We start from the raw sequence: 18,810 nt of genomic DNA, 5'->3' as shown, positions 1-18,810 counted from the left end.
TCATAGATGGATGGATGGATGGATGGATGGATGGATGGATGGATGGAGAGAGATGGATGGATGGACGGACAGATAGACAGACAAGTATGTAAATATATATGTCAATGGATGGTTGAAGAGAGAGAGAGATAGGCAGGGAAGTATGTAAATAAATGGATGGATGGATGGATGGATGGATGGATGGACGGACAGATAGACATGTAAATAGATAGATGGGTGGATGAATGGATCGATGGATGGAAGGATGGATCGATGGACAGATAGATAGACAGGCAAGTATGTAAATATATAGGTCAATGGATGGTTGAAGAGAGAGAGAGAGATAGGCAGGGAAGTATGTAAATAAATGGATGTATGTATGTATGTATGGATGGATGGACGGACGGACATGTAAATAGATAGATGGGTGGATGGATGGATGGATAGGTAGGTAGGTAAATAGATAGGTGGATGGGTGGATGGATGGAGAGAGAGATGGATGGATGGATGGATGGATGGAAGGAAGGAAGGAAAGATAGATAGATAGATAGGTAGATAGGTAGATAGGTAGATAGGTAAATAAATAGCTGGGTGGGTGGGTGGGTGGAGAGAGAGAGAGAGAGAGAGAGAAAGAGAGAGAGAGAGAGAGAGAGAGAGAGAGATACCAGTAGGAGGAGAGAGGGTGGAGAGAGTTCATTTAACATAGTAAAATAAAAAATTTTAAAAACCCAGGTTAACAAACTACTACTACTACTACTACTACTACTACTACTAATAATAATAATAATAATAATAATAATAATAAAACTAATAATAAAAAATTAAACTTCTATGCCACTTTACTCTTAATGACTCTGGCAGTTCACAATAATAGAAGTAATTTCAATAAAACCAATGAAACATAAAGTATAAACATACTGGGCCCAAACAAATGAATCACGTTAGAGCTTGCTGGGGTGGCCTCCTTCATATCACATGTTAAGACAAGGATTTGTTTCCAATAACATTAAACATCCCATCTGGGTTCAATTCCTGTAATTACTTGGCAATATTGACTTTGCAGCAATAAACGAAAGATTGCCTAATGCCTTTCCTTATTCCGTACTAGCCGATAAGCCGGCGTTGCCAGGGTGTTTATTTACAGGGAGAAAACATCCGGACCAAACGTAATTTCTAATGTTGGATTTTCCCGCTTACTAGAGGGAGCCCCCTTGTGGAGTACTGTGAAGCTTTACCATGGCAACTCTACTGTTCTGTACAGTATAAGCCATTTTAAGGCACAACAGGCTGTATCTTAACAGAACACACACCCCCAGAAGTGTTAGGAATGTTAGGGGTTATCCCCACAGTATTTGTTTTCAGAGAGTAAGTCATCTGTGTACCAAGTTTGGTTGAAATTTCTTCACCAGCTGGAAACACATTCTTTTTCCACATCGTTCCGTTTTGGGGCCGCCTCAACTTTGTCAGCCTGTGGCTGGATTTTTTATCACCGGCTTGAAGATCTTCTCTTGCTTTTTGGGGGGATTTTGCAATATCCCCGAGATCAGCAAGACTTAATCTTCCTATTCATCATCTCTTTGGGATGGTTTAGGTCCGTTGGGACCCCCCAGTGATAAAAGTGTCGACTGAAATCTCAGAGCACTGAGATCGCACGTCGTTTCGTCGCTACTTCGGCCCCTCCTCTCAAGAAATATCTTGAGGCGGTCCAGAGTTATGCTGGAACACACATACACACAAACACACACACAGAGCCACTTTTTTATATATATAGATGGTTTTTATCATTTTTCAGGCTAGCTTTGAGACTCCTTAAGTACTAATCCCAACTAAACACTACTCAGGTCTAACCCTATTTATCTTTTGAGATCAGCTATGGGTTGCCAGCTGTGATAGTGATTTAAACTACAGGGAGTCCTCAACCTACGACCACAATTGAGCCCCAAACCTATGTTGCTAAGTGAAACATTTGTGGAGTGCGTTTTGCCCCATTTTACAATTTTTCTTGCCACAGCTGTTCAATGAATTCCTGCCAATGTTCTGTTAGTCACATGGTTGTTAAGCGAATTTAGCTTCCTCGTTGAGTTTGATTGTCAGAAGGTCATAAAAGGGGATCACGTGACCCCGGGACACTGCAACCGTCATAAATATGAGCCAGTTGCCGAGCAGCTGAATTTCAGTCACGTGACTATGGGGAGACTGCCATGGTCGTAAGTGTGAAATGTGGTCATAAGTCCCTTTTTTCAGTGATGCTGTAACTTTGAACGATGACTAAATGAACTGTTATAAGTCAACCCTACTTTATCCTATTCTGGGTGAATCTAGCTGCTAGTTACTGATGTAAAAGGAATATCTTATCCCCTACACATCGATATAGTTGTTGACTCACAACCACAATTAGGACAAGAATGTCTATTGCTAAGCATGATGGTTGTTAAGTGAGGTGTATCTAATATTATGACCCTTTTGCCACAAGTAGAGGTGACAAACTCCCATTGTCAAGAAACAGTAGGGAAACCAAACATTCATTAAGCGAATGACTGAAGTTGTTAAGTGAGTCATGCAGTCGTTAAGCGAACCATTTACCCAATGACCATGCTTTTCAGAAGCTGGCTAGGATGGTTTGCAAATGATGATGAAGTGACTCTGGGATGATGCAATGGTCAGCTCTGATGTCAGCTCCACCTCCCTCTTCCTTGATGCTTTCCAAATACTTAAGCAGAGAGGCAGCTTTCAACCTGTGCAATTTGTGGTGGGGCTACCTCAGGGGTGGGTTTCAACCGGTTCGCGGCGGTCCCTGTGAACCGGTTGGTTGCTGAACCCGGAAGTAAGTAACTTCAGGGAATGGCGAAGGGCGCGCCCGCCCGCCCGTGTTCCTTACCCGGTTTTGACGAATTCTGCGCTTCCACGCATGCGCAGGACACATACAGCGCCTGCGCGATCGTCCAGGAGCAGCTGGAGCGTCGCGCAGACGCTAGTACGCATGCGTGCACCACGCGCGTGCACGAGGATGCCGCCGGCCCCGTTCCAACCGAACCAGTTGGAACGGGGCGAGAAACCCACCCCTGGGCTACCTGTAGATGAGAAGTAACCCAGGGACCTCACCAACCTGGCTGAAGATACTCACAATCTCTTTGCTGTGTCGGTCGAACGTGGCTTTTACAAAAAGGGCCCCGAGGGCGAAACCCAAGGTGTCATCCGTGTTGGAAATGCACGTTTGCCAGCGAGGTGTGCAGGACTCCAGAAAAAACGAGACAGAAAGAAGGAGGGTGAGGCCCAAAGGAAAGTGGAACCATGGCGTTTTAGAACAAGGGTCACCAACTTTTCGTACCTCAGGGACCACTCAATTCATAATTTTAAATCCCGCAAACCACTCATACGATTTGCCTAATGACTGGCTGGGTGGGCGTGGCAAGGTGGTCATGTGACTGGGTGGGCGTGGCCAACTCGATGTCACTCACGTCGAGGGGCGCCTCGCCAGCCTCTACTCACCCCTCCCCTCCCAGCCACTCCTTGCCTGCCTGCCCAGGATCCTTAGGGCCAATACAGGAAGGAATTGTTGGAGCTAAGCAGCCACCATGAGAAAGAGTTGGCAAAACAGCTGGTTCAGTTCAAATTGGATCTGACCGAGAAGGAGGCTCAGCAGAAGCACCTCACTGAGGACTAGGAGCATGGGCTTTCCAAGCAGAGGGAAGACCTGCAGGAATGTAAGGCCGGGTACTTCCCCTGGAGGCTCAGTGGGCTGAGATGGTCAGCCAGTTCCAGGCTATGATGCAGTCCCACTGGAACAAGGCTCTTTGCCACCAGCAGTACTTCCCTCCAGCCTTCGCCCAAAGCCCCACACCAGGAGGCTGAAGCAGACCCCAAATCAGAATTTCTGCCCCCCTCCGACCCATACAAAAAGGCCCTGAAGGGGGAGACTCTCTGCAGCAACACAAGCGTTCATTGCACGTATCCAGCCCAGGAGCTGTAGTATGAGGACCCCTGATTTAGTGCAAATTAAAAAATGCAAATAATTTTTCTGCAGGCCATCAAAATTTTCTGGTGACTGCTGAGGACAAATGAGTTAAGGATCCATGTTCTTGGAAGAAACTGCATAGTGGTGGATCTTCATCCAAGGAAGATTCCTCACAGGATGCAGAAGATCCCAGCTCAGGTCAGAAGTGGTTCGTTTTTAGATCGCCAAGCTAATGCGGACTTCAGGTACCAAGATCTCAACTGGTCTGCAGACTGGAAGCTGTTTCTGGTGCTTCTGTTGTCTGTTTCATTCCCCTAAAGCAGGGACCTCCAAACTTGGCAACTTTAAGACTTGTGGACTTCAACTCCCAGAATTCCATGCTGGCTGGGGAATTCTGGGAGTTGAAGTCTACATGTCTTAAGAGTTACCAAGTTTGAAGATCCCTGTCCTAAATAGCAATAGCACTTAAGACTGGTATACACAGAGCTTTACAGTCATCTCTAAGTAGTTTGCAGTGTCAGGCTATTGCCCCAACAATCTGGGCCCCCATTTTACCGACCTCGGAAGGATGGAAGGCTGAGTCACCCTTGAGCCTGGTGAGAACTGCCAAATTGCAGGCAGCCGGTAGTCAGCAGAAATAGCCTGCAGTACAGCACTTTAACCACTGCGCCACCACAGCTCTAAAGCAGTGTTTCCCAACCTTGGCAGCTTTAAGATGGGTTGACTTCCACTCCCAGAATCCCCCAGCCAGTATGGCTGGCTGAGGAATTCTGGGAGTTGAAATCCACAAGTCTTAAAGTTGCCAAAGTTGTGAAACCCTGCTGAGTTCCCAAGGCTGGCTGGGAATTCTGGGAGTGAAAGTCCGCCCATCTTAAAGCTGCCGATGACGTCGGGAATCACTGCTCTAAAGCATTTGCTTACCTTCTTGGTACCGTACAAAGTCTCCAACAGCTTCTCCTGGGCCGTCTCAAACCGCTGATCGAGGCTGGAAGCTGTCTTCTGAACCAGATTCCAAATCATGTAATTGTTCAAAACGCTAAAAAAGAAGGGACACGAACAGATAAAGAAGATCGCTCGGGCCTCCGAAAGCTGGCTTATTTAGAGGGTGTAAAGTTGTGTAAGGACAGGCTAATCTCGAGGCCTGTATTTAATCGGAGTCCCTGGCATCTGTCGGCTCCAAACCCCCCTCCTGTTCCATCCCACACAGACAACTGGTGGCATCACAAGGCTCCCTTCCTAAAATAAAGTTTGGCCGACTCATTGAAAGCATTGCTTGCTTGCCCAGAAGCTAAAAACTGCCAGAAGAGAACTCTTTGCTTGAGGCTGACTTCAAAACTGAGGATCCAGTGGTGGGAAGTCCCAATGGTTCCTTTTCAAAAAGCCACGGGATTTTGAAACCCCAGCCTTCGATTCAGGCATGGGTTCTTGCAGAGATGACTGCCGATTTGCTCAGGGACGCGAGAAGCGCGTGGCTTGATGCGTGCCTGCGCAGTACAACTAAAATTGCTCTGTGCATGCTCAGAAGCAAAAAAAAACAAGTTGACGGCATCTACGGCACCAATAGCAATAGCAGTTAGACTTATATACCGCTTCATAGGGCTTTCAGCCCTCTCTAAGCGGTTTACAGAGTCAGCATTATTGCCCCCAACAACAATCCGGGTCCTCATTTCACCCACCGCGGAAGGATGGAAGGCTGAGTCAACCCTGAGCCGGTGAGATTTGAACAGCCGAACTGCAGAACTGCAATCAGCTGAAGTAGCCTGCAGTGCTGCATTTAACCACTGAGCCACCATCAGAAGAACTGGTTTGGGGGGGCGTGGCAGGCCTGGGTCGCTGCCGGTTCCTGCAACCCAGGCTTGCCAGGCTGCTATTGGTTCAGCCGAACCGGTAAGAACCGGTAAGAACCCATCGCTGATTCAATTAGGACTGAAGAAGCGTCCTTCTGGATGAGAAGTGAAACATTTTCAAGAAAAAAAAATCCTTCCAGCAGTTCCAAGAAGGTTCCTCATCCATTCACACCATGAGTGGGCTTCAAACATTTTAGCAACCGGTGCATCCATGGTGGGCGTGGCCTAGTCGGCCTCCTCACCACGGGGGCGGGGGCAGCGTTGAGTTAGCCATGAGTTAGAATAAAATAGAATAATAAGAGTTGGAAGGGACCTTGGAGGTCTTCTAGTCCAAACCCCTGCCTAGGCAGGAAACCCTACACCACTTCAGACAAATGGCTATCCAACATCTTCTTAGAAACATCCAGTGTTGGAGCATTCACAACCTCTGGAGGCAAGTTGTTCCACTGATTAATTGTTCTGTCAGGAAATTTCTCCTCAGTTCTAGGTTGCTTCTCTCCTTGATTAGTTTCCACCCATTGCTTCTTGTTCTACCTTCAGGTACCTTGGAGAATAGTTTGACTCCCTCTTCTTTGTGGCAGCCTCTGAGATCTTGGAAGACTGCTATCATGTCTCCCCTGGTCCTTCTTTCTATTAAACTAGACATACCCACTTCCTGCAACCGTTCTTCATATGTTTTAGTCTCCAATCCCCTAATCCTCTTTCTTGCTCTTCTCTGCACTCTTTCCAGAGTCTCCACATCTTTTCTACATTGTTGGTAAAAAGTCCACCCATCTTAAAGTTGCCAAGGTTGAGCTGCAATTTAGCAACATCTAGCCCAGTCTTTTTAAACCCTGGCAACTTTTAAGGTGCGTGGACTTCAACTCCCAGAATTTCCCAACCAGCCATGAGTGTCCACCCATCTTAAAGTTGCCAAGGTTGAGAAACACTGGACTAGATGACCCAAGTTCTCCATCTTTGTGCCGTACATCCAAGAATACTTCCTTTTCAATGTCCAAAGATGGACTCCATCCAGAACTGCAGGAAGCTTGGAATGTGGGTTGTCCTGATCATTACTGGATGGATGGAATGTCTTTCTCGGATACCTTTTGTCAGTGTTATTGATGAGGTGTGACACCTGCTCCAAATACTCCTTCCCATAGACCACCACTGGCTCGGCATCCGTTAGTTCTAGTGGTGCGAGAAAGTATGAGATGAAGTCCAGCCACTCAATCGCAGGGGCAAGAACCTGGAGAAGACATGAAGAGATTCATAGCTTAATAAATTCATTCATTCATTCATTCATCTGTAGAGATCCTCAGCCATCCAGGTCATATGTTGCCCCAAAGGTGCATTTTACGCTTCAAAGTGCTAGTCGTAACTTATAAAGCCCTTCGTGGTATTGGACCTGGGTACTTGAGAGACCGCCTGCTGCCAATTACCTCCCAAAGACCCATTAGATCTCACAGGGTTGGCCTCCTCCAGGTGCCATCTACCAGCCAATGCCATCTGGCTACTACCCGGGGGAGGGCCTTCTCTGTAGCAGCTCCGGCCCTGTGGAACGAACTCCCCGCGGAGATTCGGACCCTCACCTCTCTCCAGGCCTTCTGGAAAGCCGTCAAAACCTGGCTGTGCCGGCAGGCCTGGGGTTGATGAGTTCCCTTCCCCTCTCGACCTGTGTGGTTGGGTGATTCTTGGCTATTTTTAACTACTTGTATTGTGTTCTATGTTCCCTTTTCCCCCCTTTGAGTTGTTCGCCGCCCTGAGTCCCTCCCGGAGAAGGGCGGCATATAAATAAAACAAATCAATCAATCAATCAAATCTTTTTTTCAGGAGGCAACTGGTCTTTTTTCTTTTTTCTTCGGAAGACATTTCGTTTCTCATCCAAGAAGCTTCTTCAGCTCTTGACTGAATGGTGGGGAACAGAAGGATTTATATTCCATCCATTTATATTCCGTTATTTATATTGATTGATATTCCTACATTCCTTCCTTTGACCAGCTGTCTGCAAGGAATACAAATCCTTCCATTCCCCACTATCCTGTCAGAGCTGAAGAAGCTTCTTGGATGAGAAGTGAATGTCTAAGAAAGAAAGAAAAAAAGAAAGAAAGAAAGAAAGAAAGAAAGAAAACAAAAACAAACAAACTCTGGGTATAGCTTGAGATTCTTTCTCTCTCTCTTTCTTTCCCTCCCTCCCTCCCTCCCTTCCCTTTAAGAGACCAGTTTTGACTGTACCAGTAAATAACCAGAGAGGCACTCAGTCTTATTCAGCTTACTCAAGCTTAAATTGGTAAATCAACTGAACAACTAATCCTTTTTGGTGTTTTTCTAAAATGTGGGCTGTTATGTGTCACCGCCATGTTGGACATTGGAACCGGATATGGTGACAAATGGACCATCCTTCCCCAACACAGCACCTTGGAGAATAGATGGACTCCAACTCCTATTATCCCCAGACAGCATCTTCTTTTTGAGGATGATTGGGTTTGGCAGAGAAGCAATTTCCCAATTAATTAATCCTGAAGACCCCCAGTTGGGGAATACAACCTAATCCTGTGATGGCAAACCTGTTGCATGCATGCCAGACGTGGCATGCAGAGCCCTTTCTGTGGGCACGTGCTCCATTGCCAGCTGCTCTTCTGCTTTCCAGCACATTAGTCTTTGCGGGTACCGCAGCGCTGGAAAATGGCCGGAAAATGGCCAAAAACCAGGCAATTTTCTGGGCCATTTTCCAGCACTCCGATGCCGTGAAGACCAGTTTGCGCCCACGAAGACCATTACAAAACCAGCCTGAAAATGGCCCAAAAAATGCCCCTAAACTGCCCCATAACCAGCCACAAAATAGCAATAGCAATAGCAATAGCAGTTAGACTTATATACCGCTTCATAGGGCTTTCAGCCCTCTCTAAGCGGTTTACAGAGTCAGCATATCGCCCCCACAGTCTGGGTCCTCATTTCACCCAGATAGATAGATAGATGATAGATAGATGATAGATAGATGATAGATAGATAGATAGATAGATAGATAGATAGATAGATAGATAGATAGATAGATAGATAGATAGAGGGAGGGAGGGAGAGATAGAGATAGATAGAAAGATAGAGATAGATAGATAGATAGATAGATAGATAGATAGATAGATAGATAGATAGATAGATAGATAGATATAGAGAGAGGGAGGGAGGGAGAGATAGAGATAGATAGAAAGATAGAGAGAGATAGATAGATAGATAGATAGATAGATAGATAGATAGATAGATAGATAGATAGATAGATAGCAGTTAGGCTTATATACCGCTTCATAGGGCTTTCAGCCCTCTCTAAGCGGTTTACAGAGTCAGCATATCGCCCCCACAGTCTGGGTCCTCATTTCACCCACCTCGGAAGGATGGAAGGCTGAGTCAACCTTGAGCCGGTGAGATTAGAACCGCTGAACTGCAGATAACAGTCAGCTGAAGTGGCCTGCAGTACTGCACCCTAATCACTGCGCCACCTCGGCTCTCAAAACAGGCATGTGGATTCCGATATGGGTACTTGGTGCCGAAAAGGTTCACCATCACTGACCTAGTCTGTAATTTCCACTTACGACTAAATGCAGATTTTCTTTTCCCGGTGCCAACATTTGATGATGTTCTTTCTCCCCCTGGCATTGGTTTTATTTAATGGGCATTTTCCTAATTAAGACTTCTAGAGAACAAAGAAGAGAATGCTTCCCTCGCTCTTAGGCAGTGTTATGATTCATTATTAAGAAAAGGCTGCCTTCTGAGTGGTGGCAAATGAATTCTGCGTACTGTCACTTTGCTTAATATTCTCGGCTCGACGATTTGCTCCCGGCTCAAAAGATAAGTTCTGGCCTGTCATTTTTCTCCTTTCATTTTAATTTTCTCTCGTTCCAGTCCCGGTTAACAGCTCTGCCTTCGTGCAGAGTGTCCTCCTTCCCCCACTTCTCCCGCTCCCCGCGGAGTCAATCAGGCGCCTCACCCATAGAAGCCAAATGGCCCTTCTCAGACTGAAGCATCCCTGCTACTCAATACATAGGATTTTACTTGTCTCCCGGTTACCATGGCGGCAGGTTGCTTGGCAACCCGCGAGGGAGAGGAAGGAAGCTGCTCCGGCCTTCTTCGGACTGGCCAGCGCTGAAAGTGAGAGGAGCAAAGAGGCGTGATGGAAACCAGACCAATCGGGGACGAGCTGAAATGATGGGAACCGTCTACTGGCAACAGTGAAGCGGTGCCTGAGCGATGCAAAATAAAACAGTAAACAAAGAACTGGATAGGTGGATTGGCACCGCGGCCTTGGTTACCGAATTAACCTAATTTTCTGAGTCCAACAAAGTAAACTTAGCCCTCTAAACCAGTGTTTCTCAACCTTGGCAACTTGAAGATGTCCGGACTTCAACTCCCAGAATTCCCCAGCCAGCAAATGCTGGCTGGGGAATTCTGGGAGTTGAAGTCCGGACATCTTCAAGTTGCCAAGGTTGAGAAACACTGCTCTAAACTAAGCTGGGGAGTTGGATGTGCCCATGTCACGCTGTAAAAAACTTAACCAAGGGTAGAAGGTTGTGTGAAGGCAACCGGTCTTCCAGTGACCTACTTCTGCCTACGGTGTAACCCAGTGGGGTGTGGATGAACCAGATTTGAAAGAGGCACTGGGGTGGGGGGGGGGGGCGTGGGTGGAGGATAACCGAGGCCTAATCTACTGCTGCGCGATCTGATTTAGCTCAAAACAGAAATCATAGGGATGGATTAAAATGTATTAAACCGATGCAAAAGGGTTTTATGGTCTCGTTTTTCAAGTAGCGGCTGAAAGGTCAAAGGGGGGAAATTTGCGTTCTCTAGAAAAGCAGTTTGACTCCACGGTCTTGGATCCCAAAATGACCCCCATTTGGGAGGGGTCTGCTTGGTTCACGGCCCCTCCCCCATGTTTCATTCTCTCTCTCTCTCCCTCCCTCCCTCTCTCTCTCTCTCTCTCTCTCTCTCTCTCTCTCCCTCCCTCCCTCCCTCCCTCATCAGTCAGTCAGTCAGTCAGTCTGTCTGTCTGTCTGTCTGTCTGTCTGTCTGTCTGTCTATCTTATCTATCTATCTATCTATCTATCTATCTATCTATCTATCTATCTATCTATCTATCTATCTATTTATCTACGGTATCTATCTATCTATTTCTGTCTGTCTATCTCTCTGTCTATTTCTGTCTGTCTGTCTGTCTATGTCTCTCTCTGTCTCTCTCTGTCTGTCTATGTCTGTCTGTCTGTCTGTCTATCTATCTCTCTGTCTGTCTGTCTGTCTGTCTATCTATCTATATATCTATCTACAGTATCTATCTATCTATTTCTGTCTGTCTATCTCTCTGTCTATTTCTGTCTGTCTGTCTGTCTGTCTGTCTGTCTGTCTGTCTATCTATCTATCTATCTATCTATCTATCTATCTATCTATCTATCTATTTCTGTCTGTCTGTCTGTCTCTGTCTATTTCTGTCTGTCTATCTATCCATCCATCCATTTCTGTCTGTCTGTCTATCTGTCTGTCTGTCTATCATCTATCTCTATCCTCTATCAATCTCTCTCTCTCTCTCACACACACACACACAGAAACATCTATCTATATTTATCTATCTATCTATCTATCTATCTATCATCTATCTATCTATCTATCTATCTATCTATCTATCTATCTATCTATCTATCTATCTATCTATCTATCTATCTCTGTTCCATGGGTTGATTGTTCTCACTGTAAGAAAAGTTCTCCTTATTTCTCGGTTGAATCTCTCCTTAGTTTCCATCCATTATTCCTTGTCTGGCCTTCGGGTGCTTTGGAAAATATCTTGAGCCCCTCCTCTCTGTGGCAGCCCCTCAAATATTGGAAGACTGCTATCATGTCTCCCCTGGTCCTTCTCTTCACTAAACTAGACATGCCCAGTTCCTGCAACTGTTCATCGTATGTTTTAGTTTCCAGTCCCCTAATCATCCTAGTTGCTCTTCTCTGCACGGTTTCTAGAATCTCAACCTGACTTTGTATAATGTAGTGACCAAAACTGGATGCAGTACTTTAGGTGTGGTCTTACTAGGGCTTTATAGAGTGGTATTAGTACCTCCCTTGATCTTGATTGTATCCCTCTGTTAATGCAATTTAGGATTGCATTGGCTTTTTTGGCTGCCATCGCACACTGTTAGCTCCACAGGTTGAAGTCTACAGTTCTTCAAGTTGCCAAGTTTGAGAAACACTGCATTAAGTCACCCCAAGCAAGCACCCATTCACCCCAAAAGACTTAACAGCTCTTCCCTCTCTCCCGATCGAAAAGGGAGACACCCCCACAAAAACCTCACCCAAAAAACAGAGCATCACTTGCAGGGAATCTCAGAAGTGTGACGTTTGTCTTTGGAGTTGACGTTTTGCCCCTCTGTTTACATCACTGCGAAAAGTGTGACCTCAGCAAGGACGTGGGCACACAACACGCCAGGAAGAAAGGAAACAACTCCCTTCCTTGGAGAGCAGAATTGCGCTTTAAGGAGGCCGAGAGCGGCTGATTGGGATTCAGATCAGCAAAGCTGCTGGACTTTTCATTCAGAGAAGGTGGCGACAGGAACTGAATCCTAATCAAAAGACGGTGCCTGGGATTATGTAACAAAAAGCCTGATATTCCTGGTTTACAAGGTTGCAAAAAGACAGAAGGGGGGGCCACAGGGTGTTAACTGAAGGTCCAGAGCAAAGAAAATAAGGTGAGGGGGGAAGGAGAATGTCAATCAAAACCATGTTTTAAAACCAGTTGGACCATAAGGAAGGCTGAGCACCAAAGAATGGAGGCCTTTGAACTATGGTGCTGGAGAAGACTCCTGTGAGTCCCTTGGACTGCAAGGTCAGTCCTAGAGGAGATCAACCTTGACTGATCTTTAGAAGGCCAGATCCTGAAGAGGAAACTCAAAGACTTTGGTCACCTAAGGAGAAGGAAGGACTCACTGAAGAAGAGCCTCATGCTGGGAAAGATTGAGGGCAAAAGAAGAAGGGGACGGCAGAGAATGAGGTGGCTGAATGGAGTCACCGAACCAGTCAGCGTGAGCTTAAATGGACTCTGGGAAATGATAGAGGACAGGAAGGCCTGGAGGAATGTTGTCCATAGGGTCGCGATGGGTAGGACACGACTTTGCAACTAACAACAACAAATCTGCCATTACACTTTGGGGTTCTTTCTCCCCAGGACCAGCAATTCATTCCGCCCTCCGCCCTCCCTCCAATCTGGGATCCAGTTGAAGCTCAACTGAATCCAATTCCAAATGCGTGAAATTTCAATGCATTTCTTACATAGAGGTTACAAAGGCATTCTGTCAGGAAAGGGAAAGGAAAGGTGGGTGGAAGGGAGAGAAGAGGAAGGAGAGAGTGTAGGAAGGGAAAGAGGGAGAGCAGGAGCAAAGGAGAGGTAAGGGAAGAAGGAAGGGGAAGGAGAGGAGAAAGGAAGGAAGTAGAGAAGGGAGAGAGGGTGGAAAGAAAGAGGTAAGGAGAGGAGGATGGAAAGGAGAGAAAGAGGAGGAAAGAGGGTAGGAAGGGGAAGAGGAAGAGCAGGAGTAGGAGAAAGGTACAGGAAGAAGGAAGGGAAAGGAGAGGAGGAAGGAAGAAAGTAGAGAAGGGAGGGAGGGAGAAAAGAAAGGGAAAATAAGGTGGTGTTATAACAGGAGGAAGGGATGGTAAACAAAGCAACCCAAACTGTATATTATAACCTATTAAATGAAATAATAAATGTATAAGAATGATAAATGTTAAAACACCTGTAACCAAATGACATGCTGTATGTGATGATGGGTTTTTTTCCCCTTTTTTTGTGTGTTTTTTTTCTTTTTGTTTTTTCATTGTTGTGTGTATGTGTTGTTTATGTAATAAAAATAAAAAAATTAATAATAAAAAAAAAGAAAACAGTCTGTCAGGCCTGGAAGCCATCTTCCGCATTGGGCCTTCAGGCCTGCCACATTTCCTGCTGTGGGAAAATGGGAGGGGGGATAATATGGAGCCTAGGGGAGATATATAGTCATAATAACATTCCGTTCTCAGAGAGTCAAAGAAATCTTGCCCTGCAGCTGGGATGGTATCACTAGAAGGCATCTCCAGTTTTGGATGATGCCTGTCTGGGCCATATGATGGACATGTGGGTGCTGGGCAGGGACTCGAACTTTCTTTTGGGTGAGGAAAACCTGGAAAATTTCAGATTCGGGTTTTCCCAGATGTGCCAATAAATGCAAAGGTTCCCCTTGCACATATGTGCTAGTCGTTCCCGACTCTAGGGGGCGGTGTTCATCTCTGTTTCAAAGCCAAAGAGCCAGCGCTGTCCGAAGATGTCTCCATGGTCATGTGGCTGGCATGGCTAAACCAGGGGTGGGTTGTGGTCATCGTTACTGCCACTTCACTCATGGACATGCTTCAGGCGCACAAGCTGGATCCACACTGGGCACACATGTACAATTCAATGGAAATTGTTCTGCGCATGCGCAGAACTCCCCAAAAAGATGGTGGCAGCGACTGGGAAACCTGTTGGGGGGCGTGGCCAGCCTGTGTTGCTGCCAGTTCTGTGAACTGAACCAAACCGGTAGGAACCCACCTTTGGACTAAATGCCGAAGGCGCGCAGAATGCTGTTACCTTCCCACCCAAGGTGGTTCCTATTTTTCTACTTGCATTTTTATGTGCTTTCGAACTGCTAGGTTGGCAGAAGCTGGGACAAGTCACGGGAGCTCACTCCGTTTCACAACACCAGGGATTCGAACCGCCGAACTGCCGACCTTTCTGATCGACAAGCTCAGCTTCTTAGCCACTGAGCCACCCTTGAGTGCCAATATGACATCTCAAGCCTCGGAGTCTTCTTTCGTTTGGGGTGTTACTTGGGACCCTGACACAGTCTATGTTTCCTCTGTGTTCAGTTGTGTTTCAGCCTAAATTGAAGGCTGATTCAAGCCCTCTCCACCAGCTGCCCCCTCCCGCCCTTCTCCAGCCAAGGCCCACCTGCAGCTCAGCAATGGTCATCTTGTGGTAAATCTTCTCATCATCTCGCCGTTCATCTTGCGGGACGGTGATGTTGGCCAACTCGGTCTCCAGGAGCAGCACCTGCCCCATCTGTTCTTCCGCTGAGCTTCTGGCTCCTCCCAACAGCATCGCCAGCTCCACCATGTACTCCAGGTAGACAGACAACACCTGGCAGAGAGAGGAGTAATTCCATAACAATGACCCTGCCTCCTGATCCTCCAGAGGGCTGGAGAGCAGAGGGCTTCATTCTGGAGTTTGTCTGGAAGGCCAAGTAGGAAGAAGTGAAAAATGATCAAAAGGAATATTGGAACGGGATATGCAAAATTTCAAGATATAACCAGAGTTTATTTGTTTGTTTGTTTCCTTTCTCTCCCTCCCTCCCTTCTCTCCCTCCCTCCCTCCCTTCTTTCCCTTCTCTCCCTCCCTCCCTCTCTTCCTTTCTCTCCCTCCCTCCCTCCCCTTCCTTCTCTCCCTACCTCCTTCCCTTCTCTCCCTCCCTTCCCTTTTAGTCAAGTTTAAGAAATAGTAATGGTGGAAGTGGGAAATGGATTTATTGCCATCCAATTTCCAAGATAATTATAGCAGCTACCGAGTTCAGTTTAAGAGTCAACTGGACTCCTAACTGTAACAGTAAATAACCAGAGAGGGAGGAAGGGAGGGAAGGAAGGAATGGAAGGAGGGAGGGAAGAAGAGAAGGGAGGGAAGGGAGGGAGAGGGAAAGGAGAGAGAGAGAGAGAGAGAGAGAGAAAGAAAGAAAGAACGAACGAAAGAAAACAAACTCTGGGTATTGCTTGAGATTCTTTATTTCTCTCTCTCTTTCTTTCCCTCCCTTCCTCCCTCCCTTCCCTTTAAGAGTCCAGTTTTGACTGCAACAGTAAAGAACCAGATAGGAAGGAAGGAAGCCATAGTCTGCCTGTGAAATGCAGAAAGGATGAAGGAGAGAGAACATCTGGACCTTCTGCTTGTGAGCATCCACACAGGAGGCCCAGATGTTCCCTCCCCCCTTCTTCTCTGCAGTGAATATCTGCTGCAGTTCAAGAGTTGATTCAGCATCTCAATCCGGGGTTTTGCTCAGTTGGATGCATTGATTTCACCTGGAATTCCCCTCGTGGCCTGCCTTTGTTTCCCCTTACATTTCCCTTTCTCCATGGGAATTCTTTCAACTTCCCCAGTTTTTATTTCTCACTGAAACCTTCCTCGCCTCGCACTGTTTTATAGATCCTTCTTCTGTTTTAAACTTGCTTTGTGACTCTGGATTTCGGGAAGGGAGACTCAAATTACATCTTTTCCACCCCAAGCTGTTCCTGGGTAGAAGAAAGGGTAGAATTCCCCAAACGGATAGATGGGATCGGCTTGCAAGGGAGGTCACAGGTAACGATCGCAAAACAAAAAGCTAATTAAAAGTTAGGAGACTCAAACATGGCCAAATCAGCAGAAGGAAGCAGAATGTCAAGCAGAACAGCTATCAAATTCCATAGGCTAAGAACATCACCCTGGTTGTCCAATTAAATTTCCAGGGTATCATTACCCGGTGTTTAAAATAAACAATATATAATGCTCCATATAATTATCGCAGTCAGAATCTCATTTGCCCAAAATGGGAAAGAAAAAACCATTCCCCCAAATGCAGAGATTATAAAAAAAGGTGCTAGAATGCACGGAAATGGACAAACTAACGATGGTGTGAAATTTCCAAAAGATGACCTAATTAATTTACGAGCCTCAAGACAAAGTTCAAAAGAAATCCATTCATTTATTAGGATCAACATTTTGGCATTTTCTTCTGCGGCGGAGCCAAATCTGATTTCCGTTTAATGGCGTCTGAACTTTACCCCTGCGTCTCCCCTCCCCTCCATCTGTGTCATAAATCACATCCACCAACAAGGTGCTGCAACAGGCTATGAACTTGCGCGCCTCACACGCCTGCTGTAGAAATATGAGATCCGACTCTGGCCGAAGATACGCATGGAATTCTCCCTCCCTTCAATGTCAACTTGATAATAGCCATGGAAACGCTTTACAAGTTGACTCCGGTGCTAACAAAATGTGAAGCCCACTGCTGGTTTGCTTAGTAAACTTGTCATTTATTGAGCAGAGTGTACGCAGCTATTTGTAGTTTATTTAATCAACCCGGAGTAATCAAATCAAGATTTGAAGTGTTGTAGAGATTCAGCCAATATTCCACTGGTATTTAACAGGACAACACAAATCTTTTTCCCCCCCAATCGTTGAAAAGCCCTGCCAAGGAATGAGAACAAAAGTGACTAAAACCAAAGATGGGCTTTTGCCGGTTCGGACCGATTCAGGCAAACCGGTAGTTCCGACCATTGACTAGCCTCGTCCCTGTCCCCCCCCCCCAGCTCTGGTGCTATCTGCTTCTATATATCTCACTTTCTGGCTTGCTCGTCCCACCCATGCACCCCAGCTGATTTCCATGCCTCATCTGCTCTACTCACAGCAGCTGTCCGAGAAGGTGTGCTGGAAGCCGAACACATGAAATCGTCGTGTGTTTGAAGCTGCGCGTAAGTGCGGAAGCCGTGCGCACGCTCGCATTTACGGTTCTGCACTAGGCGAACTGGTTGTTAAATTATGTGCAGCCCCCCTGACTAAAACCTCCAAAATTTAAAGAATGGCTACATAAGATACCCATTTTTTCTCACTTTGATTAGTGGTGGGATTCAGCTGGTTCGCACCACTTCATGAGAACCGGTTGTTAACCTTCTGAGCACTTTGGTGAACTGGTTGTTGGAGGAAATCATTAGGGCAGAGAACTGGCTGTTAAATTATTTGAACCCCACCACTGACTTTGATGCATTCATTGCTCTCTCTAGACCACCATTTCTCAACTTGGCCACTTCAAAAGGCATGAATGCCAACACCCAGAATTTCCCTGGCTGGGGAATTCTGGGAGTTGAAGTCCATGCCTCTTAAAGTGGCCAGGTATGAGAAACCCTGGTCTAGAAGAACCAGGATGACTCAGAAGAGTGTAATAAAAGTTATTATGCTCATGGAAAACTGCAATAAATTCATAGGAAGCATAAAATTTAGTTGGTGTGCATTAGTCATATATTTTTTTAGCGCACAGCCCTCACTTAAATCTGCTGATGGGATGCTGCTGTTGGAAAGTGGGTTGGAATTTGACCGGGGATACTATACAGGTAGTCCTTAACTTACAACCATTCATTTAGTAACCGTTTAAAGTTATAACAGCACCGAAAAAAGTGACCATTTTTCACACTTACAACCATTGCAGCTTTCCATGGCCACACGATTGAAATTCGGACACTTGGCAGCAAATGGTTCATATTTACGACGGTTGCGGTCAATTTTTGCGACCTTCTGACAAGCAAATCTAGGGAAGTCAGAGTCACTTGACAACTGTGTCACTAACTCCACAGCTGCAGAGTTCCACTTCACAACTGAGGCAGGAAGGTGGTAAAATGGGACAGGATTCACGTAACAACTATCTTGTTTAGCAACAGAAGTTTTGGACTCCGTTGTGATCATTAGTCGAGGTCTATACCTAAAAGTTTTCCTTACCTTCTTGTTGGCTGTCTTGTTCAAGTAATAGTCTCGTGATGGTAAAAATAGGCCGGACTGATCCACCTGCCATAGGTAAAAAAAAGAAGAAGAAGAAGAAGTTCAATCCAAAAGTCAGGCATGTCAGTGTATTGAGAGTTCATGACTGAAAGAGACATGGCAACAAGGACAGCCAATGAACAGGCATAGCAACTAAGTCAGCCAATGAGGCTGTTTGGAAACTGAAACAGTATTTGCTGCATGAGCAACAAGGAGACAGCAAGGAGCCTGGGCGTGGCTTAGCTCAATTGTTCTGTACTAAAGCTCTGAGTCTGAGCTCAGACCTAGTTTGCTGCTCTGAACTGAAACTGAAACTGTTCTCTCCTCTGCCTGTTTTTGCTTGTATTGGAAAACCTGTTTTTTGGTATTGTATATTTACTTCATGTGTTGCATTATATATAAAGCAATTATATATAAAGAGAAGTTAATGAATCCTGCTGAATCAGTTACCCGTGTGTCAGTTCTGG

General features: G+C 45.9%; 1 protein-coding gene across 2 annotated transcripts in view; it reads right to left on the bottom strand.

Moving 5' to 3' along the window:
• ECE2 (endothelin converting enzyme 2) overlaps positions 1-18,810 on the bottom strand; it is a 54,693-nt gene that overhangs the window by 16,956 nt on the left and 18,927 nt on the right. For both annotated transcript variants that reach the window (XM_032225522.1, XM_032225521.1), the window contains exons 6-10: positions 18,305-18,370; positions 14,744-14,932; positions 6,867-7,009; positions 4,856-4,970; positions 3,104-3,214 (exon numbers count right to left, since the gene is read on the bottom strand). In XM_032225522.1, the coding sequence (XP_032081413.1) occupies positions 3,104-3,214; positions 4,856-4,970; positions 6,867-7,009; positions 14,744-14,932; positions 18,305-18,370 (624 nt within the window). The remainder of the gene's footprint in view (positions 1-3,103; positions 3,215-4,855; positions 4,971-6,866; positions 7,010-14,743; positions 14,933-18,304; positions 18,371-18,810) is intronic.

This window comes from Thamnophis elegans, chromosome 10 (assembly GCF_009769535.1).
Source record: "Thamnophis elegans isolate rThaEle1 chromosome 10, rThaEle1.pri, whole genome shotgun sequence".
Taxonomy (NCBI): domain Eukaryota; kingdom Metazoa; phylum Chordata; class Lepidosauria; order Squamata; family Colubridae; genus Thamnophis; species Thamnophis elegans.
Note: the sequence above shows the minus strand (reverse complement) of the source record. Positions and strands in the feature narration are given on the sequence as shown.